The 27746-nt window shown below is 31.1% G+C and overlaps 1 protein-coding gene across 2 annotated transcripts in view; it reads right to left on the reverse strand.

The window, feature by feature from the left end:
- LOC136975623 (proton myo-inositol cotransporter-like) overlaps nt 1-27746 on the reverse strand; it is a 49806-nt gene that overhangs the window by 8734 nt on the left and 13326 nt on the right. For both annotated transcript variants that reach the window (XM_067270690.1, XM_067270691.1), the window contains exons 3-5: nt 23638-23797; nt 17978-18195; nt 3735-3846 (exon numbers count right to left, since the gene is read on the reverse strand). In XM_067270690.1, the coding sequence (XP_067126791.1) occupies nt 3735-3846; nt 17978-18195; nt 23638-23797 (490 nt within the window). The remainder of the gene's footprint in view (nt 1-3734; nt 3847-17977; nt 18196-23637; nt 23798-27746) is intronic.

Consider the following 27746-nt stretch of genomic DNA (forward strand, 5'->3'; position numbering starts at 1 on the left):
GACTTTTGACAGATGAACACAAACAAAACTGGATGGGAGCTGCACTGACTTTTCTCAGTCGATACAACAAGGATGGCGAGAAGTTTTTGAACCACATTGTTACTGGTGATGAGACCTAGATTTTGCATAAAACTCCAGAAACAAAGTGCCAATCAATGGAATGGCATCATTCTGGATCCCCAACAAGACAAAAAAAAGCCAAACAAATTCTGAGTACCAAAAAGGTTATGGCTACAGTGTTCTGGGATCAAAAGGATGTCCTACTCATCGACTACATGCCTAGAGACCATAAATGCAGCGGCCTATTGTCAGACCCTTCACCAACTATGTCGTGCCATTCAAAACAGATGGCAGGGATAGTTGTCCTTCAGGATAACATACATCTGTATGCTGCTGCGTTAATAAAGAACTCGCTTCAGCAGTTTAAGTGGGAAGTTTTTGAACATCCTCCTTATAGCCCGGACTTGGTTCCAAGTGATTACCATCTTTTCCTCAAATTGAAGGATTTTTTGGCCCACTATGGAAGTGACAACGAACTGAAAGAGGCCATTAATGACTGGTTCAAGAACTTGGCAGTAACTGAGTGTGCAGAGGGCATAGAAAAGCTGGTGATACACTTATGACAAATGTTTAAATTTGTGTGGTGACTACATAGAAAAATAGCTAAGGTATCACCATGTTGTATGTTGTAAAATAAGGTATGTTGTAAAATAAGTTTTGTTTCATTATCTTAAATAAAAATATCTAGAGAAACAAACACTCTTTACTTTTAGAATGACTCTCGTATATGAAATTAAAACTTTTACAAAACATCTTTAGTAATTAATTTTTTAGTTTTTGAATTTATTAATTTAGCATATGCGGATTATTAGATGTCACTAATGTGAAAGCTAACAAATTGGACATCGTCGTCCATTGAAGACCTCTGGACCGGGAACTGCTCTGACTCAGCTGGAGTCTGTATTTCAGTTTAGTCTGGAGCATGAACTCTTCTGATATACAATCGTGTAGATTTCAACACCACTGTATGATGGTTCACCAACATTTCAGTAAAGTCTGATCCAGTAGTTGTCATCACCCAAAGATGATGACAAGAACATGTCAAAGTTTCTGGAGCCAAAGTTTCTGAACCAGAAGCTAAAGTTTTTGTTGGTAGAGCTTTCATCAGTTATACACTTTTTCTCTACCTAAGCCTAAATTTAAAATCTGACAAAAGTTAGTGCAAAAAATTGATCTAACACATTCACTATCAGCACTCATACCTCATCCTTGAATAGACAGCTGCCAAATCCATGTTGCTGCTTGAATTTCCCTAGCCACCCTATGCATGCCTTAAATTCAGGATTCCCATTCATTTTTGTATTCATTTAATGCTTTTTGGATTAAAATTGGACTACTCAGAGGAACACCCAAACTTTATTGTTATACAAACCATAATTACATAGCTTCATCTAAATCCATGTTTGCTGCTGGAGTAAGTCTAATACATTTACTTACATCACCATCAGTAACTTCCATTCTTGACATGAAATTTTCGATTTTGTCTCCATTCTTCTTTGTCCTTTATTGACATTCATGGAATTTTGTAAATTTTAGAGAATTTGCTGGCACTTTCCTTTTCTAAGCTGCTGCAGATTTTTGAATTTCAATGGTAGATCAATAGACTGTCTAATTACTAGTCTTTTTTGAAACTATTACAGGAAATATAATCCACTTTCAATTGATCTGAATACAATACATAGAACAAAGATCAAAACTTAGAATAGTAAACACAATGAAAACACATAGGTTGCTAAATACAGCAGTTGACAAGTACTGGTTATTACACACTGCATGTGAAATATGAGTCAGCGTCTAAAAATAACATGTTTTGGAGGTGACCAATTATAGAACATGCCAAATTATCAAGTTTCTACTGTAAAGTAGTAAGATTTATCATCATCTATATAATATGGATACTTGCTCTTTTAAAATATAAGTAAAGACAAGAACTGTTTGTTTAATTATTTTGTATATAATGGTTTCTTTTACCAAAACTAATTTAACAATATTCTTATCTGGGATTTTTAATGCATGTCTGCAGAGTTTTGTTTTTACAAACTTGTTTTTATGTTGTGACACATCAGGTTTTAGACATTTTTAATAAAGAAATTATTCAAAGCAAAACCACAGTCTTATTCTTGAATATCGTACATTAAAATCTTAGTATGTCTTGCCAAATGATATATAAAACCATAATTTATACCAATGTGAAAAAATGACATACGGTAATTAAAATTATGAAATAAATTTCTAAGCAAAGTGCAAAATCTTGTTAATCTCCATGTTCACTATCTGGCAAATCCAGTAATCTGGACAGATGGACACTGTACCAAATGTTCAAAAAAAGTCATTTCAATAGAAACAATTTCATTGTGCTTTTTAGTTTTTCATTTTATGAGAGATAATGTGTACAGATTCTGTATATAGTATGTACTGTGTAGCAAAAATAAATGCATGCCTATATATACTCTATTAAAATACATTTTTAATAAAGTTACATTTTTCCTACTTAGTTGGATGTTATCCTCTTAACAGTGAGGGACGATTATAATCGTCCAAGGCAATCGTGTGGCAGTGGTGAGGGACGACTATACTCGCTAAATTCTTTTGGGGGTATTGCCAAAAACTAGCCAAAAACTACCGCAAAAAAGAAATTCACATAAAAAATGAATTATGTAACAATAAAAAAAGACTTTTCTTTACTAGACAGAACTGTTTACAAAATCTTTTTCCGAAACAATAATGAGAAAAAACGCTTGAAAATATACTTTAAAAATTTCCCACATTTCTTCTCCACAACTAAGTGGGAGCCCTACACCTGACTGTTCCACTGTTGAAAGGTTATGTTGGATCTATTTTATCCCATTAGTATTTACTTTCTACTCATTTAGTATTTTTAATAATCCAACTACAGAACAATTATACCATATTTACTCGCATATAGGACGAGTTGTGACTTTAAAGATCAAAATAAAGAAAATTAGATTTACTAATACAATTTTAATTTTATTTCATTTAATCATAAATAAATTATTATCAAATGCATGTAAATGCACACATTGTCTTGCAAAAATTACTGGCATTTTAAACTTTAAGGAAAAATTTTGTAAAATTGACAACAATTTGTTAATGTAAAACATCCAGTTTTACATCAACAAATCAGGAATCTTTTTTTGCCAATTCTTAACAGTCAAATCCACTCTCCATCGATTACACTTAAGAGTTTCTGCAAATTCTGATTTCTGAATAATCATCTGTTTTCACATGGGAATGGATTAAAACTTATATCAGGCTCCTGCATATTTTGGAATTTCAATTTGGAATTCAATTCAAAAAGCTTTGCTTTTCCTATTGTTATTCATCTTTACTCCTGGCAATACACAAGAACGATTCAAATGAACCAAATAAAATATTTATGTTTTTAAACATGACAGGGTGAGCATCCTGTAATAAATGCAAATACACAGTTCACAAAAAAGTTATTTGCAAAAATGCAAAGAATCTTGCTCGCATGCAACTGAGGTTTTTGAAGCAGTGAAAAATGAATAAAAACCTCATCTTATACACGAGTAAATACGGTACATATCTCAGATTACACTGTCATGCACACACAAATTTTAAACTTATATTATAAAATAATCATATTTCAATTATTATTAAGACTGCATACAATTAAATAAGAATTCACTTACATTACTGTATTAATCCCTGCAATCTGCTGGAACATCTGCAGACTGCAACCCACCAGCAGTGCTCTTCGTAGAGCTGTGTGTCGAAGTACTTGCATAAGTATAGATGATGAACCTATCAATTTTTTAGGAAACAACAAAATTTATTAATAGATCAAAGGTTAGATCTTGCTTTTGAATAACCAAATTTGATGCAAGAAAATAACCATTTTATTCTACCAGATATTTTTTCCTTTAAGGAGCTATAGTATATAAATTTTAAATCAACTGCACGTTAATAATAAACAGATGGTTTAGCCAGTTGCAGAGCCATCAGCCAGTTTTAAGAACACACATTTAAATAAAAAATGTTTAGAATAAATGTGAAATAACATTTAATGTTTTTATTTTAAACTTGAATTCAATTGTATATATTTAAATAAATTTGTATTCTTAAAACTGAAGAAGTCTTTGCCACTAACAAAAACATTTAATTATATTAAAATTTAATCTACCAAAAAAGATGTAATTTCTTTATTACAACACACACACACACACACACACACACACACACACACATTACAGTAAAAACCCATTTTTAGTTAAAATGCATTTTAACTAGTTGAAACTAGTTTTTACTGGATGTCATTGTTATAACCCATTTTGTCTAGTTAAAACTAGAATTTACTGCTGTACATGTTTTGATTTTAGATAAAACTAGTTTTAACTTTTAACATTAGTTAAAACTAATTTTAGCTACATAAATATGTTTGGGGGAAATAAATAAAGTGATGATTGGGATTAAAACATTTGTATTATTTAATACGATATTTATTGAAAATATTGGTCACACATCTGTGTTATTAACATTAATTAACCCTTTGTCCCGAGCCCGATCGATCGGTACCCTGGCTTTTTAAGCAAAACTTCGAGGGTACCTGATTCATCGTTACTTTGGTAAATATCGATTTTTGTAAAATTTATTAACAACAGATATAATCTCGTTCGATATGAAGTGAATAAAGTATAATAATTCATTATATTAGTTGATAGCAGTATAAAATTTTGATTTCAAACAAATGTTTGATATAATGTGCGATAATTTCACAACGAATAAGCATACATGCATAAGTGTTATATCGAATTGTACAAAACAATATTCTACGTCTTTCTGGCTCAGTGCCAGCAAACAACTATGTAACTAGACAATGTTAATTTTCACAAAATGTCACAAATTATCAAGTTTGTGTGTCAGTTCTGATATATATTATTTTTTTTCTTATAAATTTTTCTAATAAAATGCATTGAAAAATATCGTATTTAAAACTAAAGATATTAATAAATGTAAGTGATTTTTTTTCATATAGATATAATGATAATTTGATTTTTGGCAAACTTTTAGAATAATATCGCCTGACTGACCTATATTGCCTTAGGAGGGATCGCAAAATAAATGTAAACAAGATGTCGGGGGAAAAGGGTTAAAGCGATACGAAATTCATCATACACTATAGGAACGTGTTAGCTGAATGACCTTGGTCGAAACAGTTTTTACTAAGCCATTTTGTTAAAACCCATTTTGTCTAGTTAAAACTAGTTTTAACTTAAATTCATTTTTGACTAGCAGTAAATTCTAGTTATAACAATGACATCCAGTAAAAACTAGTTTCAACTAGTTAAAATGCATTTTAACTAAAAACAGGTTTTTACTGTAATATATATATATATACATACAGGGTGGGCCAGCGAAAACAAAACGGCAGAGTGTTCGTGTTCGTCCAAGCAAAGTGCTCGGACAGGTCGATTTTACTCTCGAGTGGACATCTTATGCAATAAAGTTTTTGCGATTCTGAATACAACAGACAACAAAAAATTTTAAAAACTCATTTATTTTGTATTAACTAAACAAATCATTTATTTCGAAAAAAATGTTTGTTTAGTTAATATTCAGATTCGCAAAAACTTTATTGCATAAGATGTCCCCTCGAGAGTAAAATCGACCTGTCCGAGCGCTTTGCTTAGACGAACACTCTGCCGTTTCATTTTCGCTGGCCCACCCTGTATATATATATATATATATATATATATACCATATGGTATATATATGTTACCATATATATACCATATGGTATGTGTATATATATATATATGGTGATCAAACAAAAAGTTTATTTGTAAGAAGTGATCTTGGTAAGACCAGAAAGAAGTTACAAACCTGATAGCATTTGATATACAGTAGTGGCCATCAAAATTGCATATCTGTTGAACTCTTTTTGAATTCTGTACATACAGTTAAACAAATGAAGTCCTTCCTGAACTCTGTTGATACACATATTATTAGGTGTAACAACAGAGTTCAGGAAGCACTACTTTTCATCACCTATACTGATGATGCAAAGTAGCATATTTAAGCTATGTTCACAATTTTAAGTGATATGATCAGTAGTACTGAGTCAAAAAATGCAATTTATTACATATAATGTCATATTGAAATTCAATGTTACACCATAGATTCACCAATATCATTAATGAGCACCATTGCAAAAACTTACTATTCAGTTATGAAAGTGAAAAAAAAGAAGAGTAATAGCATAAGTAGGTTCAAACAATATAATCCAAACAGTTATTTTTTTATTGATTGGAATCCCAATACTTTGTCACCTTGAGCCTTAATAATGACTTTGCAGTGCTCCAGCTTAGGAGTGGATGAGTTTTTTTAAAGTATTCTATACCAGTGGTTGTCGACCTTTCTGACCTCACAGACCACTAGGTTCACAATTTTGAATCCCACAGACCACTATCATGAGTTTTTTTAAATAAACAATACAAAAATCTATAGAATAATGATCATAAAAGTTCCATTTTACTTTATTAATCTGAAATTACTTGTTTAATTATAACAAATTAGTATGAAGGTTGTTGCTGCTTGTTTATGGATTCTTGGTTCTTTTCCATGAAGGACAACAATTGCACTTGTATTATTTATTGTTAATAAATCAGTAAATAATCAACATTATTATTTATTAATAACAGTCATTTTGTATTTGGTTTTAGATTCAAATAAAAATCCCCCAAAGAGTGAAAAGAAGCAACCAAGCATTTTCCATTTCTTTCATAATACTTTGTGTAACCTTCAGCTAATTGATGTCCAAATTTCTCCATGGACCACCTGTTGGTGACCTCTGTTCTATAACAAATTTTTCTATACTCCTGTAATTGCTGTTTATTTTCAGGCCTCTTCTCTCAATTTTTATGCCAATAATATGCCAGCAGTTTTTAACAGGATTGAGATCAAGACTTACCTACTCAGCTTAGGTATCTGATCTTGATCTGGCTCTCTTGTGGAAATTTTTTTTAATCTAAGCTACAATTTGAATGCCAATTTAAATGACAGTGTGTCTTTCACAGTTTGTTAGCATTATCGTCACCTTGCCAAGTTGGCAAATGGGATATATCGTCCTGAAAGATTCAAAATTTAGTATCATAAAATTGTTTCTTGATTGTGAAATTAGCTTGGCAGATAAGATGTTTTTCTAGTACACTGCATTCACAGAACCATTTATAAAGTGTATTCTTCTAACATCTTTACTGGATATGCATACCATATGATTTGACTTATTAGAACTTTATTGTCTGCATCATGCAATCTCTACACCTAATATAGGGTTTTCTGTCAGATCTCTGCAGGTTAAATTTGAATTCATCTGAAAATATAAAATAATTCCACATATTAATGCTCCAGTTTAGTTTATCTAGTCTAAACAGCATGCCCAGCTCTGTGCATTTTACTTGTATAGCTTCTTACTTGGACTAGACTTTTTAAACTTATCAACGTTGTAAGTCTCCCATTTCCTATGTTACATAGAAATTCCACAGTTTGTGTACTTATTTTTAAGCCTGTTCTTCCCATTTTATTTTCAGTTGAGAAAAATTAGCAGTATATTCTTACAGGCTGAGATGCTTCAGCATTCTCTCCTGGCATGGCATATTCACACTTTACCTCCTGATCTGGCCTTTTCTTTCAATGTTCATGTCTGTAACGAATTCACAGCTGTTGATTAATGAGAATGTACACACTACACTATTTCATGAGAAGAAAAAGTTTCAGCATTCAAAGCAACAATTACAGACTTTTTATACTGTGTTCATTGTCAAAAACTTTCCATTTTGCTTATAAAAGCACACTACCATCACATTGGTTTTTATATCAGTAGATAATGCAAGTGTGAGAATCTGGACTTCAATGTGAACAACATAACGTCATAACAATAAAATTTTGTCATATAACTGTCAACTTTCACACCTGGGAGTAAATCATTTGTTAAGTTCTCAGCAGTAAAAGCAACGCTTTCTCATAACCTTCCAATCTATTGTCTCGATTTCATCAGTTCAATATAGAAAAGAACTGCAAGTTTAGGCAGTCGCTGCCTAGTTCTTCCCGAGGTAAGAAGTTGTCATCCAGTCCCTAAGGACAGTTGTCATCAGTGCCTCTAATGTATTAGTCAGTTCAGGACTTCTATATCACCCTTTATGGATACCTAGCCCATTCTCCATACAAAGACTTTTCAGCAACAGATATCACCTATCGAGATACCTAGACGAGGATATCACCTTGGCCACTAACGGATATTGCCAAATCTCTGTCACCAGATATCACCTGTATCTGAACTGTTCTGATCAGCAAACTATCTGCACAACAACCCTATTACCGAAAACAAACTTTTGCAGTTGGACGCAACAACTGGATAATCTCAGGTATTTATCTCAACATGCAATCCAATGTAAACTCTCTCTCTCTCTTGCAACCACTCCGTTAAATAGGTCGGTTAATCTGATATTACGATATGTATCCTGTAATCTTTTTTGTGATTATTAAACAGTTATTTGTTGTTAATCCTAGAGTCTGAGTGTAATACTTCCGTTGCGCTGTCTCTCTGTCCTCCATCTGGAATCCGATCATCCGTGCATGCAGCCACTTGCGTGACCTAAGTTCTAATACTGAATCAACACATCGTCTCGGCTTCGGTGTCTATGTGACATGGTGGTGTCAGTCCTGACGTGGTGCTAAAGAGGTGCCGACCCTCTAGTCACGCAAGCAACTGGAAACATTGCTCCAATAATTGTTGTTAACCAATGAAAATGTTCTCATGTTTATATCATTGGATGATTTAATCTTTACAGTTTCTTGTAGTTCTACACAAAATGATACCTTAATTTTAAAAATAGATGTATTTTTTTAGAATTTTATGAGTGATGCAATTTTCATGGTTGTCATTGAAAGGCCTGTTTCACATGCATCCAGTTGTTGAATATCTGATGCTGAATAGCAATCTTACTTCAACATCTACCTGACTACCAATTTTAAACATTGACTTCAGTTGTGCTTATTATATCCAAGTTGTACATTCTTGCTATAGCAATACAGTAGTTATAGGATGGATCATGTAAAAGATTGCAATGACTTCTATACATTTCAGCATGTCTGGCACTAGATATTCAGTATCCAATGCAAGATAATGCAAATATTTTCAGCATTATCATCCAATCATCTTCAGCTGAGAATCCAGTGTCTGCAAAACATAATGCCAAATGTGTGAATGCTTTCATAAGATCCAATACCTTTCATAATCAGACATCCAATGCTAGACAGTCTTATCTGGTACATGTGAAACAAGTCTAAGCATTCAAGATTTAAATGTTACTTCAATGAATAGCAGAACATACAAGCACAGTAAAAAGCATAACTTGCTCGTCACATCTCCAAGTCTACTTCTCACAAGGCCACTCAGTTAATATTTAGCATATTTACTTATATTAATGTAATTATATTATATTTACAGCATAAATGACAAAGATACACTAATTTGATGATTCCACACCTACAATAATTCATACAAAAAGATTAAAAAACATAAGTGCATACTCTTAAATGATACATCTGTGATTGTGTGGGGAATTATTTTTCTTACATTCAAAATGTCTTTATATTAAGCAATTTAATTAGTGGTAACTTTTGGATGTGATTTTGGACATTATTATTTTAGTGCAAAGAAATCACATTAATTTTTTGAGTATCATCCAATCTGATACTTATAATTTAAAGATTTAGTTTTTAAGATTGTTAAAATATCATGAGTTATAAGAATATTTGTTTTTTATAATAGAATAAATATTTTAGTTTGGATATTTTTAATCAAATAATATACAAAATACTAGATAAACATAGTCCATTCGCTGTAACTTCATGCACGAAACAAAGAAATAAAACAGACGCCTCATCACCATACACTACAAAATGTATCTCTCCACATTATCCATCTTACTGGAGAAGCAATGGCAGTGTCCAGATAGAAATGTGAACATTCATTATTATAAATTTAGTCCCAGAGACGACTGTTAGGAAAGAGTAGTGCTTTTGCAAACCATTTCTTACAGAATAATGCATAAAGATATAGCAAATGAGCTATAATATAATAGCTTTTTTCCAAATATGAAATATGTCCAATTTTATAAGTCCAAATAAACAAAATTTTGTTTGGAAGATAAAATTCCTTTACCAGTTGAGTTTCATAGATGCACTTTTAAGTTTATTGTTTTTTTATATTGTGTGAAATCTATAAAGTCACATTTCCAAGAGAAAACTTATGAACAACATGAACCAATATAATGTTCTTATATTAATACATGACATTATTTGAAAATGTGCATATGTAAGTGACCATACTAAAACTTTGTTTAGTTTCACATATTTCCTTCAGTTTATTAATATTATAACAAAACTTAAAAATTATCAATAATGAATTAAATTTATCGTTTTATAAAATTATATTTACAAAATGAAATTCCCATTGCTGTCATAATATTTCATTATTTGCTCCATAAACATATTTTTATTTGAACTAATCCTCTTTCTGTATTTATTACTGTAATGTTATTTTGTACAGTGGAACCTCAGTATACGTCTGCTTTAGAATATGTCCAATTCGGAATACATCCTGTTTGGACAAAACAAATTTTGCTCGGTATACGACTTAATTCAATTATATGCGCCATCTATGAACAAGTAGCACTATTGGTGTACTAGACCAGACCAGACTAGACATTCACGGTCCCACGATTTATAACTTTGTTAAATTTCTTCTGATTTGGGTTCTGGTAGAAAATTCCACTGAGTTCAGCGTTAAACTAGTTCCTTTTTTAACACTAGCACTTTCGACAAGTTTATAATTGTCGTCTTCAGGTGAAAAGAATGATTTTAAAAACAAACGTGCAGAATGTTCTAAAGAGAACAGAATTTTTGAATGCAAAATAGGCATCCGGTAATTCCGTTAAGAATGTGCAAAAAGATGTTGACATGTTCGAATTCTCAAATCTACGGTGTGAGTGGCGCATGCGTGGAATTGACACTGCGATGGCGATAAGATGTTAGGCGCGTTTTGTTGTTTAAACGCCGATACAATGCTACCCACACCCCAGGTAGATCTAGGGTGGGGACATTGCATGCTTCCGTAGTAGCTGTGAGTAGCGCTTCCCAGATGAACACAAGCCTTCGATTGTTGCAACATTTTATTATTTCTGTTCTGAACCACAGGGGATTGTAGCCTTGCTCGAGAACTTTTTTAGTGAGCTCTGTAGTGTATTTTTTTCTTTGGCTACATCGTCCTGATGCTCTGCAAGGCGGGAGGCAAGCATTCTTGTTGTTTCTCCTATATATCTTGTGCTAGCTCCTGTTGCCGGATTTTCTAGGTGTTGAACAAAAAACTACAGTGGTTAATGTGCTCATCACACACACAAGAAAGAGTGCTAGCAACCACTCCATACTACAATTACATGGAAGAGGATTTGCCTGTCGAAGTGCACAACATCCTACAAAGGGGACCCAAATACATTTCCCCCCAACACCACCGACCTTAACCAGTTAGTGCCAGCTGCTTTAGCAGCATTGAAGTCCTGCCAGACAGCAACAACGCACCCGCAAATGGAATTAGAAATCGTCACAAAGCTTGCAGCGGTGAAGCAAGTATCTGGTGCACCTAAGTGTTACGTGAACCAAAAAGTAGTCACGCAATTCCTAGCTAGGAATGACTTGAGGCTATTAATTTCTGACAAGAACAAACGATTCATTCTGTGCAGGGAGGATGATTTTATCATTAGAGCCAATGAGTTCCTATCGCAATCACACTCGCAGGTAGTAAATGACGACCCGACGCCAACAGTACTATGAAGAGCAAGAAAAATAATAGCATTACCAGGAGTAGCCTTGACCCTAACTGGATGCCCTAGACTATTTTTCCAACCAAAAACGCACAAAACAAACTGACTGTTACGTCCACTGGTAAATAAGAGATTGCATCCTACATATTTCCTAGAAAAGGCGCTCACAAAGTTCTTGCATAAATTTCTTCCAGATTCACCGTACGTTACCCCATCTGTGGCTGCCAAGTCCTCCATTGTTTCCAGTATAAGTAGAATGCACCAATGCTCCTATACTTTGTACAAATTGAATGTGGTGTCATTATACCCATCTGTGCCTGTTTTTGAAACCGTAATGCTTGCCAACGCCTTGATCATCAGAAAAGGATTTAATATACAACAGGTGCTAGTCATACGTGACACCCTAACCTTCATCACCGAGCACAACTATTTCCTTTTCAACAAGAACATCTACTTGCAAAAGTAAGGAGTTCCTATGGGCTCCCCGCTATCTGCAGTCTTAGCTGAGCTCATTATGAGAGAAATCAAGCGTAGAGTTTTCCACTCCCCTCTTGCCATCAGTTATCCGTCACTATATCTGAGCTATGTTGACGATATCTTAATAATATGGGAGAATACAGAGGAGGAATTTTTCAAATTTGTGCAGCAACTAACAAGCATATATCCCACGATCAGTTTCACTTGGGAGAAAGAGCAGGATGAATCAATAACGTTCTTGGATTTGTGCATAAAAAAGTCGGTTGAGGGGCCGCAATTTGCAGTTCATCACAAATCTAACAAGTTACCATCTATTATCCCAGCAGATGCTTTCCAACCGTCGCGATATATCAATGCCGCCATTGCTGCACTTGTTAAAAGGGTGCAATTGCTTCCGTCGATGCAGATAGCAATAAAAAGTGAATTAGACATCGTCAGAGTGGCATTATCTCGTACAGGATTCACGCATGGCAAATATGAGCATGTACTCTGCAGGGTAAAGGAGTCCCTATTCCCACATACCACGCTGCACAAAAAAGAAAAAACATCCATGATCCAAGTTCCGTTGCCGTATCTCAGACCACCCTCTATACGCATCAGTCGTATCTTTCGGCGGTACAACTACAATCTACCTATAATCCCTCTACCAAACCTACGTAGGTGCATCTGTAATGATCGTGACAAGCTAACCACTTCAGAAAAATCAGGAGTTTATGCAATACACCTAGAAAATCCGGCAACAGGAGCTAGCACAAGATATATAGGAGCAACAACAAGAATGCTTGCCTCCCGCCTCGCAGAGCATCAGGACGATGTAGCCAAGGGAAAATATACTACAGAGCTCGCTAAAAAAGTTCTCGAGCAAGGCTACAACCCCCTGTGGTCCAGAACAGAAATAATAAAATGTTGCAACAATTGAAGGTTTGTGTTCATCTGGGAAGCGCTACTCACAGCTACTACGGAAGTATGCAATGTCCCCACCCTAGATCTACCCGGGGTGTGGGTAGCATTGTATCGGCGTTTAAACAACAAAACGCACCTAACATCTTATTGCCATCGCGGTGTCAATTCCACACATGCGCCGCTTGCACCGTAGATTTGAGAATTCGAACATGTCAACATCTTTTTGCACATTCTTAACGGAATTACCGGATGCCTATTTTGCATTCAAAAATTCTGTTCTCTTTAGAACATTCTGCACGTTTGTTTTTAAAATCATTCTTTTCACCTGAAGATGATGATTATAAACTCGTCGAAAGTGCTAGTGTTAAAAAAGGAACTAGTTTAATGCTGAACTCAGTGGAATTTTCTACCAGAACCCAGTTAAACTTGCCGTGAGCTCTTAACTTTATTTTTCTTCTGATTTTAATTTGTAAGTAAAACTTTATTATTTTTATTAATCATGAATTGCAAAAAGGCAAATGAAAAGCAACAGAAAACTAAAAACATGATTAGAATCACAATGGAATGAAAAAAGAGATTGAGAAATTTGAAGGTGGCATGGTGTTCGAGATTTAACTGTTGCATACCGTATTCCGAGAACGACTGATATTGACAATCGTGAAAAATAAAGACATTATTAAATCTGCTAACGTTGCAAAAGGGGTTTAATCAATTTCTAAACAGATTATTAGTATTAAGGAGAGTTTGATATGATTTGATTTTGATTTAATGATTTAAATAATATAATACAATATACTGTAATAAATTTTATTATAGATTTTTAAAGTTATTTTTTTATTCATGTGCTCAAACAGTGTTTAAATTATTTTACAACCCCATTAATATACCATATCAACAGGGGTTTTTTTTTACATGAGAATGGATTAATCATTTTTACATTACTTCTTATGGGAAAGGTTGGTTTGGTATACGTCCTATTCGGTATAAGTCCAAACATCAGGAATGGATTAAGGTCGTATACCGAGGTTCCACTGTATTCTGTATTACCATTTTAATTTTATTATTAGCTCACAGATTTTTAATTTTTCTGTGGATTCCAGAATTTGAACTGTCATCATTTAAACTGGATGAGATTTTTTTATGATACTTCTATAAAGATTGGAAGAGGTAAAGTAGAAACTGTAACAAAATTAATATTGTCAAATTAATGATTAATGACACATTATGATAATTCTTTATATATTTTGATTGTCTGATAGCAATTTGAGTCTTTCTATGTTCATAATAATTCACTATTCTTAAATTGATTTAAGAAAATATTTTATGTGGAGCAAATATAGAGCCAAAATGAAATTTTGTTTACTTTCAATGTCTAATGTTGTTTACTTTCAATGACTAAAAGTCTAGATTATAACCTAAGAAGTAAGATAAATGATGAATGAGTTGCTCAAAAAATTAGTCTGACACACTTTAATCACATAACAGAAAATCATGCATCATTTGAATTTATTTAACCTAAAAACATTGAACTCATTTAAAAATTGGCTTCTTCAAAGAATTATTCTCTTTGAAATATTTTTAGCATTCAGAAATATAAACCAAGGTGTGCACTTTGTTTTTGTAAAGGCAAAAGACAGAGTAGTCAATGCAATCTGTGCTGTTTTTCTTATAAAGCATAAGATTTTGGAAATTTGAAATTGTCAAGAATATTACATGCTCCAAACTGTTTTATGGAAACACTGGAAGCAAGAATTAAGAGATTATGAAAACACTCAATCTCAAAGGTTCTACATGTACGAAAAATAAATCTAGTACAACTGTTCCTCGCCCATTTTGATTTTGCAAAACAAGCAAATGAAAATAAAGATGAAAAGTTTTTATTTTTATATTATTATATTTCTAATAATTTGTTGTTTTATCAATTCAAATGCATAAAATGAATATTAAAAGTAAAGATAATTCAGTAAATGCTTTATCCTTATAAATAAAATTAATTGTTAAATAAAAAATATTTGTGAACTTTTGGGAAATAAAATACAATTATAACTTTTTATAAAGAAAAAAAAAATATATATATATATATATATATATATATATATATTCTATTATTTTAGAAAAATAATAAATGTTTAAAAAAATCATATGTAAACAGAGTAAATCAAATTTAAAATATATGAACATGCTGAAAAATCAAAATAAAACATATTTGCTAACCAAAATTAGGGGATTAAAACTTCTTTTTCCATCTTACAATATATAAACAATAGAATATATTCTATAATCCTTTGCAAAAGCACACTGTGATGTCTGATTGTTCTTTATATTAATACTGTACTTCACTGAAACAAGAAATAAATTTTTAAAAAATTAAAAAAAAATTACTTATTTTTATACAAAAAAAAAATATGAAATTATACATGCTAATTAATTTATAGCATAAGATATTTTGATAAAGAATTATTGCAGTTTCAGGCCTCGGAGTTGCTCACTTTTATTCACTTATCGGGTCATTTGCTCACTTTTCTCACTTTCTTGGTCATTTCCACATGCTTAATTAGGAAGGTATGGGACCAATCAAAAATACTTTTAAAGCTAGACGATCTGCCAAATTATTGAACTTATCAGACTAAAATTTTCTGGAAGAAAATACTCAGCCCCAAGTTGGACTCAAAACCACAACTGCCACTCAGTGTTGTTAGGTTATAGGAAACAAAACTCCCTTTCATGTATGTAAAAATATCCCTCTCATTACAAATTCAGAAGCCAATATTGAGTAAAGTTATATACTCATGCCATATTGTCATTATTAGCCAAAATCAAGTACTTCAGAGTTGCATTTCCATCTATGGAGATTCAAAATGCATATTCTAAGCATTCCTACATTTTTGGCTGTTTTCTAAGAAAATCTGTAAAATTCCTTTGGAGATGAAAATGCCCTATGTCGAGGGATTAATCTCTCAAGCTGACAACACTGTTGCCACTTCTAAATTTAAATTAATATGCAGAGAAATTTCGTTAACAAGACATTTGGTATGCCAGCAAACTAATAAGCTGGCATGTCAATCTTGTCTTTGGGGGAAGGAGTTTTGTGCACTGGGTATTTATATGTAATTGGATAGCCAGTTAATTAAAACTAATAATAATAATAATTAAATTTAAAATTAAGTTAAAATTTTAAAACTCTGTTCTTTATATCAAAATAAAAACCAAACTGTAGCTAAATTAAAAATAAAATCAAAATAAATAAATTAATTAATGTAAATTAGAATTGAAATCAAATCAATTGAAATATAATATTTGAGAAGGTGTGGATTAAGTACTTGTTGTTGGTCTTGATTGATTTGTTATATTTCATGCAGGCAGTCAGAGTTGAGTATCTATTTATATAACTTCTTTGTAAAGGTTAGTTTCGGTTTTGGTGATGACAGAACATTTTGCTTTTAATTAATATGTAAAATATATAGAATATAGAGTAGATATAGATAAAAGTATTCAAAGCACAAAGTAAGATTTTATTGCATTCTTGTTTCGAATTAACTAAGGGTAGGAATAATCTGGAAATATTGAAGTGGCATGTTAAACAATCATAAAAGATGGATTTGTATAGTTTTACATGCAAAGATATGTAAAATTGTGTCCGGAGAATAAAAAATATTGTAAAAATTCCATCATCCGATAAGTCCATTAAATTCATTAAATTAACAATGTTGTAATGATGTTGCTTCTTATTCATCCACAGGAAAAAATCCTTGTTATTTATGAAATCATTAATAAAACATTATTTTACTTATACTATTTGAAATCTGTTTATTTCAGATTTATTAATTTATTTTTAAATAAACATTTACATATCTTGAAGCATTAAAAAAATAAATAGTTTCTGATCATGCACATAAAAGTTTCATTTTCTGCTGCTTATCATTTGATTTTGTTTGTAATAAGAGTTGTTAATTTTATTTCAAATTACTATAATAGTCACATTACAAAAATGGAAAATTTATATACAAATAAAATTTTGAAATATGTTAAACTATTGAATTTTAAATATATTTTGTGTAGATCTAAATAATATATGTTAGTACATTGACTCTATATAGCTTTGATTTTTGAAAACCTCATAAAAAATTATTTTTAAGTGCTTAAAATGTACTAGATATTCTCTTTTTTATGGTATAATATACATTGAATTGTTTCAAAAAATAATTTGTGAAAATAAAAAATAGAGAAAAAATATATCATAAGGTAGTAGTTAATTAATAATATAAGAAAAGTGTGCACAAGATATATTTAAGTCTTTTTTGGATGCTTTTACATTAATTTTTCATGATTAGTCACATTCCTAAAATATATTTTATATGTACAGGGTGTTTCCCTCAAACATCCCTTGTCCTAAACTGTTCAGCTATGTGAATAAAATGTGTTGGAGAATGTTGGTCAGGATATCAAACTTGCCACATCAGGAGCATATGTGGAAATGTTCTAATTTAATGTAGTAACTAACTTTTTTAGATGGACTTTCTATTACCATATTACACAGTACTATACTCGCATCTCTTTTTCTAATGTAAATCCACAAAATTAGAGATGCTTGAGGAGAACACTCTGTATTATTAATGATTTGACTTATCCTAATAATTAAAAAGACAAAACTCGTTAGTAAATACTAAACAAACCTCCAGCTTCTTTTCTTTCCTGTTCTGTTTCAAGAAAATTATTTTTTATTGCATCAAATTCTTGCTGTATGTTAACCTTGGAACCTCTGACTTGTTTTAAAACAGAAATTGCTTTTTCATAATAACCTTTACTTATCAACCATCTTGGTGACTCTGGCATATAGAGAAAGCCAAAAAACTGAATAAATGATGGAATTCCCGCAATTCCTAACATGTACCTGAAAATATGTTAAACACAAGTAAAATTTTTTAAATAAATATAAATATATTTTTAATTGATATTAATATAAAACAACACATAAATATCTAAGTAATTTTTATTTATCTACACAGTAAAACCTTTTTTATATCCCAGTACAAACAGATTTAAACGAAACTAACATTTTCGACCATTATCATGGTCTTCGTCAGGCTATTTACCAGTATAAATTTGAAACTGGAATTCAAACAATGTGTTTAAATATTTTGGAATTTAAAATAATTTTAAACATCAGAAAATAATTTTCAGCATACGTGCTACTATAGTGATAAAAATATCCTTACATCACCATAAATAAAGACCATGATAATGGTCGAAAACATCAGTTTTGTCTAAATCTGTTCATACTGGGATAATAGAAAAGGTTCTACCATGTAGATTTATCCTTTCCAGGGATTGTGCGAGAAGTTGTTTTATAATTTTTATTTCTGTTTAAATACTTAATCATGATGTATCACATAACCCAGAAAAATTTTTGAACACAATAAAATTCTAAGCAAGTCTATTTTAATATCAAAAAAATAAAAATTATTTCTTTATGTATGATGATGGAATCATGCCATCCCGTAATTATGACTGTATACAAGGCTTGTACCAAATGATTGTCAATTTTTATATAAAATTCTGATCTGCAGAAAGAAAATGAATATACTAAAAAAATCTGTAAACACTTTTTATTTTTTAATAAAATTTCAGCCATTATTGATGAACTTTTACAACTATTTTGGCAATTCAAAGATACCTCTATACTACCACTCTGTTCCAACAGTACTTAAGCAGTGTTGTACAACTTCCTAAACTGTTCCATCACTTGTGAAATGCTGTCCTCTCAAGCAATTCTTCACAAAAGTAAGTGGTAATCCAATAATGTTAGAGATTGTAGGGGAGGTGAGGAATAAATTCCCAGCTTTTTTCTTAGTCAGTTGAATGCTGAAACACATGGTACAGCTAAAACTAGTTATTATAGTCACTGATAATGTCAACCAGCTACTGTTATCATAATCAGTTAGTCCCAAAACAGTACATAAAATTAGTTAAAAATAATGTGTATTATAATCAATTGTGATAATTACACTTAGGACAAACAATAAGAATTCTTAGAAAATTCATACTAAATGGACTTTTTCTTTGAAACTTACTTTTAACCAAAGCAAACTTATTTAAGCAAAGTAATGGCATAACGAGAATTCTTAGAGAATATGTGTACTGTAGATATATAATTGTGTAATGTATTATGTATATAGTTTGTGAAAAATATAAATTGTACATATTCATGCTGTTATTGTAATAAATTGAGTTTAATAATGAAAATTTGTTATCCTATAATGTTATCAGTTGGTTATTGTCTTTCAAAATTTGCATCTCAAAGTGATCATAATAAGTGAATTCCACTGTATAAGGTCATATTTCATTACGCAGAGAAATGACTTTCTTCCTTGCAGGTCTTTTTTTTTTATCAAGTAATGCTCAATAAAGTCTTCTGGTATTGATCCTTTCACCACATTCTTGAAAATCTACCAATCATTTGGCATCCTAGAAAACTATTTCTATGATTACTAATGTCCATACAAATAAACATTGTACTAAACCCAATAACATTAAGCCAATACATCGCCACCTGCTGTAAATAATTGGGCTAACTTTTGGATATAAACGATTAAAGATTATAAATAAATTTGGCACTTGAGGTAGGCATTACGTGCCATCTCTTATTAAAATTAATAATTATAATAATTTTAAATAATTTAGATTAAACTGGAAGAAAAGAATCGGCCCAAAGCGGGACTCAAACCCACAACTCCCGCTTACCATGCGGTCACGTTGCCAGTTATGCTACCCAGACCTTCAGACCAATCTCCTCTTCCAGCATATATAAGCCAAAGACATAACCATCGACAGCTATTACGGCACCAACTGGGGGCACCTCCATGCCCACAGCCATAAACATCCATTCAAGGCACTCAGTAGGCCATTGCAACCCTGCAAGGTATATATATATATATATATATATACATACAAATAAACATTGTACTAAACCTGATAACATTAAGCCAATACATTGCCACCTGCCATAAATCATTTATATCCAAAAGTTAGCCCGATTATTTACGGCAGGTGGCGATGTACTAATGTCCATATTTCTAACTTTGAAAAGTCAGATTCATCTTTTTACACTCCCCTTCCTCAAACTTTAAAATCCATATGGTCACTAGACATTTATAAATCTTGATATTGGATTATTCTCCTTCATAAGAAGTTCTTTGATTGTGCATTGATGAAACAAGACATTGCAGTCGGCCATCTTTCTATCCAAAATGCCAGGATCCTTTGTAAAGTTGAAGAAATTCAACCTATCCTTTAGTTATAAGCATAAATTTTGCTCAAGAGAACAAATCACACAAGGAACACACCAGTAATTGACTATTGCAACTTTAGTTGAATAGTCAATTACTCCAGCAAATTTATGCTTATAACTTAAGGATATATCAATTGAACAAGAAGGAATTAAACAAATTCAACCTAATTCAACAGTTTCAGAAAAGAGAGTCAACACTAAACAATAATTTAAAATATTTCAGCATATTTCTCAGTAATTCAAATAGAGTTTTAACTTGGTATATACTTTAGCTTGTCAATATATTTATATAAAGTTTAATGTAAAGAGAGAAAAAAAAACTAATTTGGACCTTTATAGTATGTTCCCATATTACAAAAAACACCACAGTTAAATGACACATTCCTCCTTACCTAAAACTAAAATTGTTATGACACTCCCAAATTATATGAGTTTGTCTTCAAATTAAATATAATTTTAAGTGCATTTCTGTCCTGGATTCTTGTTGTTATAGATTAGAAAAACCAAGAAATTTAATTTAATGTTTTATCAAAAAACTTATTAAAATACAGTATTAGAAAAATTACAAGGGCAGTTTTTTTAAGCTCCGATGGTTCATAAAAAACAAGAAGTGAAAATAACAAAATGAACCTATTACCAAAAGTTAGGTACAAACATGGTTACATTGACATAACCACTGTGAAAATTGAGGGATTTGTCATATCTGTGGACAAGCTTTTCCATTCCCTCTTTATAGAATGTTGCCACCAGTGAATTGAGATGGCCTTAACAATGTTGCTTTGAAGATCGTCATTAGTCTCAAACCTCTGCCCTGCTAGCCACATTTTCAGTTCAGGAAAGAAGTGGAAGTCTTCACACATTAAAAAGTTCCAAGCTGGCTGGAAGTCTTCGCCACCTTTTAAACACCCAGCATATAGTCCTGATTTAGCGCCAAATGACTTCCACATCTTTACTGAGCAGAAAAAGTGGCTAGAAGGGCAGAGGTTCAAAGACTAATGACGATCTTCAAAACAACGTTAGGACCCATCTCAAGTCATTGGCAGCAACATTCTATGACAAGGAGATGGAAAAGCTCGTCCACAGATATGACAAATGCCTCAATCTTCACAGTGATTATGTCAAAAAGTAACAAACCATGTTTGTACCTAACTTTTGGTAATAAATTCATTTTGTTATTTTCACTTGTTTTTTTTTTCAAGCTCCAATGGTCCATAAAAAAAAAAGTCTATGTATCAACCTACTATTTAAAAACATTTAAAACAACTGTGGTCTGTTTTAATAATAATAGTAATTGTAATAACTGTCATTACTCTGTAGTAAATTAGATATGTACAGTTAATTTTATATTATTTCTCAGTTATTTATATCAAATGAGAATGTATACTATAATTTTTAATACAATAGTCTCAATAATCCATTTGTTGAATTAATTGTATTTGTGAATTATTAATGTGGATTGCCAACCAGTACATTGTATAATCAAAAACTCAGATTACACAGATGGATGATATATATTAAATAAACTAAATTTGGATGTATTAATGCTACAATATACTCCAATAAGAAAATGTAATGTAAAAATGAACATAGTGACTTTTAAATTAGACAAGAAAACATTTTATATTTTATTTACAACTATATAAACTGGAAAAATAGATTGACCTCATAATCAGTACAGCATACATTAGTAGAGTATATGGATGACACAGGATAAAGGCTCACTCCAGATTGGTCTTTTTTTCAGAAACTGATAATTTATTTCTGAATATCAAATGTAATACAAGATGGTGGCATAACTAACTTACTTTAGGTCAAATATTTAATTTGTTTAATTAGTTACTAGTTTAAAAATAGCCCAAAAAAAATCCAATAATTAGGTATTTATATATTAATATTGTGCTTGTTAAATATTTATGTATATTTATAATTCTTATTGTTTAATGTCCTTCTTTAGTGCCATACTCAATTTAGTTCCAATTGGGAACAAACAAACAGTGACAATGAATTGAGGTTTGACTTTATTCTTTTCTTTATGAAGAATATAAAGAATATTAAAAAGAATATAATTTTTATTTAAAATTGTATTTATATTAAAAAATATTATTTTTAATTACACTTTTGTGAATACCGTACATTTCTGCAGATAAGACAATAGTTGAATCACAAAAAAAGGCCCCCAAAACCAGGGTTGTCTTATAGGACAGATACAAAAACATTAGATTGAAATTTATATAAATTAAAACCATTATAAAAAAAACGGACAAACCATGGTTATTTACTAGAGTAGAGAGTAGGGCATGTCCACAAAATAGAATAGCCCATACTACACTTTTGTGAATAGTCAAGGTCATTACCCGAATGCCCGAATCAGTGCAAACGTTTGCAACAATAGCAAGGCAGAAAATAAAATTTGTTCATTCGAAAAATTACGAATAGGACATAATTCCATATACACTATACAGTATTATTATCCAGATGATGATCGCTGATCTAAACTAAATTCATAAGCCATTGATAGTTTGGGGGTCGTCTTATAGGACAGATATATGCTAAAACTATAAAACTTAGACGAAAATTTATACCTCGTCTTGTCTGCAGAAATATACAGTATAACATAGATGGGGAGTTCAAAAAGTTCCCAGAAAGTGATTATTATTCATAAACAGAATGCTGTATTTATAATTAATTGATGCTAGCATAAACTTGTTTGGATTTGTTTGATTAGATATTTGCATCTAGCCTCATCAGACATTTTATTCACTTGAACTATCAACTGCTAGGCATTCACTAGAAGTTGATAGTTCAAGTAGAATGTTTTTTAGTGCTGTAGCTTGAATCAAAAGAAAACCAATTTCTATCAGAAGAGCTTAGGAGAATGGCAACACTGTAGAAAAATGTTTTAACTTAAAAGGAACACATGTTAAAAAATAAAGTGCTAAATTCAATTTTCTGTCTTTTTATTTACATCTGGAAACTTTTTGAACTTCCCTCATATTTACAGAAGACTCATAAAACTTAAAAATTTAAAAAACAATTTTAAATTGCCTCCATCCATTGATTTTATCTTTACTAAAGAAACCATCGATGAGGCTGGCAGCAAACTGACCACCAGTAATAAAACAGTTATTGATGGTAATTAATTTTCCACGAATTTCCAACGGGGCCACTTCTCCTATATACATTGGAACGGTCATCGAAGCAAGACCTGAAATGAGTGAAATATAATTTTGAAATTAATAAAGATTTGTTGAAAGAAAAAATATTTATTAAAAATTCATAAAAAAGTATACAAATACTTATGTAGATATTATATTTAGTAGTATATATTACTGTAATAGAATCATAAATAGATCCAACAATTATAAAAATCTATAATCTAATATTGCTGTTCATACATAAATAAAGCCAATATCAATTATTCAGTTAATTCTATTGTTATAATATAATGGAAAAATAGCCTAATAACATGTTATATTTGCATTTATCGAAACTGAAATGTTGTTGTGTGTATTGATTCCTTCTATTTATCTATAAATAAAATGGTTATTAACTAATAAACTATTTGTTATTAAATACTGTTTTGCTGCTTAAAACATTGTCAAGAGTATCAGCTGCTTTGTACACAGTCATCTTTTTATTCAAATGGTTATTGCATAACGGCTATGTTACTATTTCTTTCTCCATAAAACATATTTTTATGTTTACACATTAAATATCATTAAAATTTGAAATTGTAAATGCAAACATTTTATAGTTTTGAACACATAGAATAAAATATAAAAATTGTATTAATGAATAATAATACAGTAAAATTAGAATAAAAGAAAGTAAATGTCAAATAAAATTTGAATATTTTAAATATGTGAATTTTACATCTAGTAGTCATATAATTCTGTGTGTTTAGAAGTCTAACAATTTCTAAACAGAAAGAAATGTTTGAGATATAGTATCTCCATCTTTGGATCAAAATTATACCATACCCAAATATTCATATATTTCAAAATACTTTAATGGAGAAACTTAATATTAAAACCATTGTTATATTAATGTATGAATAACCACACAAAAGTTATATATAGTAATAATAATAAATGTGTAAATATCTCTAAACACCCCAGGTCTCTGGGAGAGTCAATGTTTAAGGACCAAATCTAGTCATTAAATAGCTGAAGAGCTATGTTTACATTAAATGAAATAATAGTATAGTTGAATTTGTCTATCTCAAATCTCATAGGAGTGTCAAAACAATTTAGATACAGAGGTATACAGTAAACGGTAATAGGTTTGATTGAAGGCATGGTGTTATTAATACAATAACAAGTAGAATACACACCAGTATTAGGTATAAATAAAAGATTTTGACATACCTTAACAGAAATAGTTTGTCAATGTTTTATGATAGCCCAACTTTCTTTGAACAATAAGACAAACCAAACTAGAGGCCAATCAGAGAAAAGCAGTATTAATTGTAATTACATCATGTATTGTAAGAAATGTTTCTCAACCACAATTTATGCTATAAAAATAGCTTCAAAGCTTATTGACTACAGTTTGTAGTCAATAAGCTTTGAAGTTTCAAATTATGAACTGAAGTGCCAATTAGAAAAACGTGTTGGGAGAAAATTATTTGAAAACATGGAAAATATATTGAATTTAGTCTGAAAATGCAGGGGAAAAAATAAATTTCAAAATAAACATGTTTAAGTTAGATAGGTTCAATTGTATACATAAGAATAACCAAAATATTAAACCATTATCAGTTTCTGAGGCTCACATCAAAGAAAAAATTTAAAATTCCATTGATTCAAAAACCATTCAAAATTCATCAAATTCTAAAATGTTAAAACAGATAAACAATATTGTCTAACTTACTACTGTTATCAAAAAGTATCGGAAATGGTTCATTTAAACTGCACACATGCAAGAGAGCACTGTCATAATTATTGTTTCTTACAATTTCCATTGACATCTAGCAGCAATCCATATATCATCATCTGTTTTCATTTGCAAATAAACACTTGTTTTGTATGTAAAGAATCTTTGTGCCAGCAATTTTTCAAAATTGCTGGCACAAAGATTCTTTACACTCAATCAATTCCACTCAATTTTTCAAAATTGAGTGTAATTGATCAAAGGACAAAACATTAAATTTTGTTTTTGCAATGGAATTACTGCTACAAAAATGTTGAAAATGTTGCAAAAGCCTTTAGTGACAACAGTCTATCAAAAACAAGAGTTTCAAGCGTTACACGACGTTCCAATAAAGCAGAGAACAAGTCAACAATGAACCATGCTCTGGTGGACCATCCACTTCAACTGATGAAAAATACATTGCTTGAGTCAGAGATTTGGTTTGCAATAATCATCATTTAACAATTATAGGGACATTATTGAACATGTTCCAGTATCCTTTGGATCTTGTCAAACAATTTTAAAAGACCATTTGGGCTTGTGATGAGACATTTCTTCATTCATCCTGAAAACATTGAATTTTTTCCAAAAGAACATATTCAAGTGGCCAAGGAAATACTTTCTCTGGGAGAATTGTTCTTAAAATGCATCATTACAGGTGATGAAACATGGATCTATTCTTTTGACAATGAAACAGCTCAACAATCAAGTGAATGGTACTTAAAAGTTAAGCAAGACTGAAAGACCATGGAAAGTGAATCAAAAATCAAAATCATGTTGACTGTCTTCTTCAATTGTTGTGGTATTGTGCATCACAAATTCCTTCCAAACTTCAACCAAACTCAAACAAAGATTATTTGAGTATTTTGCATCATTTGTGAAGCAATTCGTAGAAAATGATCTGATTTGTGGCTAGAAAACTCGTGGATTTTGCACCACAATAATGCACCTGTTTACAATATTCTTGTTGTTTGTGAATTTTTTGGCTAAAAATTCCACTTAATACAGTTCCACAAGTTCTGTATTCAGTCAATATAGCACCTTGTGACTTTTCCTGTTTCCTGGACTAAAATTTTTTGCATTTCTACCCAATTTTAGTGCTGACGTTTTCCATGCAATCATGACTGTATACAGGAGAGAGAGAAAATGTGTCAAGACCCTATGATTCCTAGAGATCTGTACAGAAAATCTGTTATAATTAGGGATAGACTGAATAGGGGTTTTTGGCTGAATAATGAATAATTATTTGCAACAAACCAACACCAGCAAATATGAAATTAATAAATAAAGAAATATTTACTAAAGTTTTCATTTACAGCTGGATGGCTGAGTGGTCAACGCGGCAACCTACTGCTCTGGGGACCTGGGATCGAACCCAAAAAAGTCAAAAAATCCCCAGGAATGTTTCAGGAGGTGGTCTGGATATGTCGGCTCTATCCCTTGCTATTCAGCTGCACCATTGTGGGCCTGGCCAAACCCATAATGGGCTTGCTAAAAGGTCTTCTTAGTGCCCACAGGGCAAAAAGAGGAAAAAAAGTTTTTGCCCATTTAAAACAGGCACATATCATAGAACAAAACAACTACATTAAAATTGAACACATTATATGAACAACTTACAAGTTCCATTTAAAATCATGTTTGGAACAAAGTACACGTACAGTTTAAAATTAAAATCATCTCCAGAACAAAGATCATGTACCATTTATAATTATTATAGATATACATTACTATACATTTTAAAATTATATTCCAAACAAACAATATATATATTAATTTCATTAATGAAAATTAAGAATATGCAAAGTTTTAGTCCTTTTGCCTATGTTTGTTCTTTTTATTCCAGTCCAGGAACCACAAAAACAGCTGGTGACTTGAAGTGAAACTTCTAAAAACAACAGATGAATACAATCAAAAAACCTACACATAATTAAAAATGATCTCAACATTGACCCTTTTTTGTAGACTACAAAAAAGGATAAAAATTGGCAAAAGGATTCAAACTTTGTTTGTATAGCCTTAATTTTCATTAATGAAATTAGTCAATATAATCCTGGGCTTCTATGTACAAATATATATATATATATATATATATATATATATATTACTTTAAAATATTAAAGGATAATTTACAATATGTGCTTAAATAGTTCCCATAAAAATTAAGTACTTAGTTTAAGATAAATTTGTAATCACATAAATTAATTTCTGAACAACTATTTCTGACAATGTCTGTTTTAAATGGA

Source organism: Centruroides vittatus, unplaced genomic scaffold, assembly GCF_030686945.1.
Source record: "Centruroides vittatus isolate TY-2023 unplaced genomic scaffold, ASM3068694v2 contig_377, whole genome shotgun sequence".
Lineage (NCBI taxonomy): Eukaryota > Metazoa > Arthropoda > Arachnida > Scorpiones > Buthidae > Centruroides > Centruroides vittatus.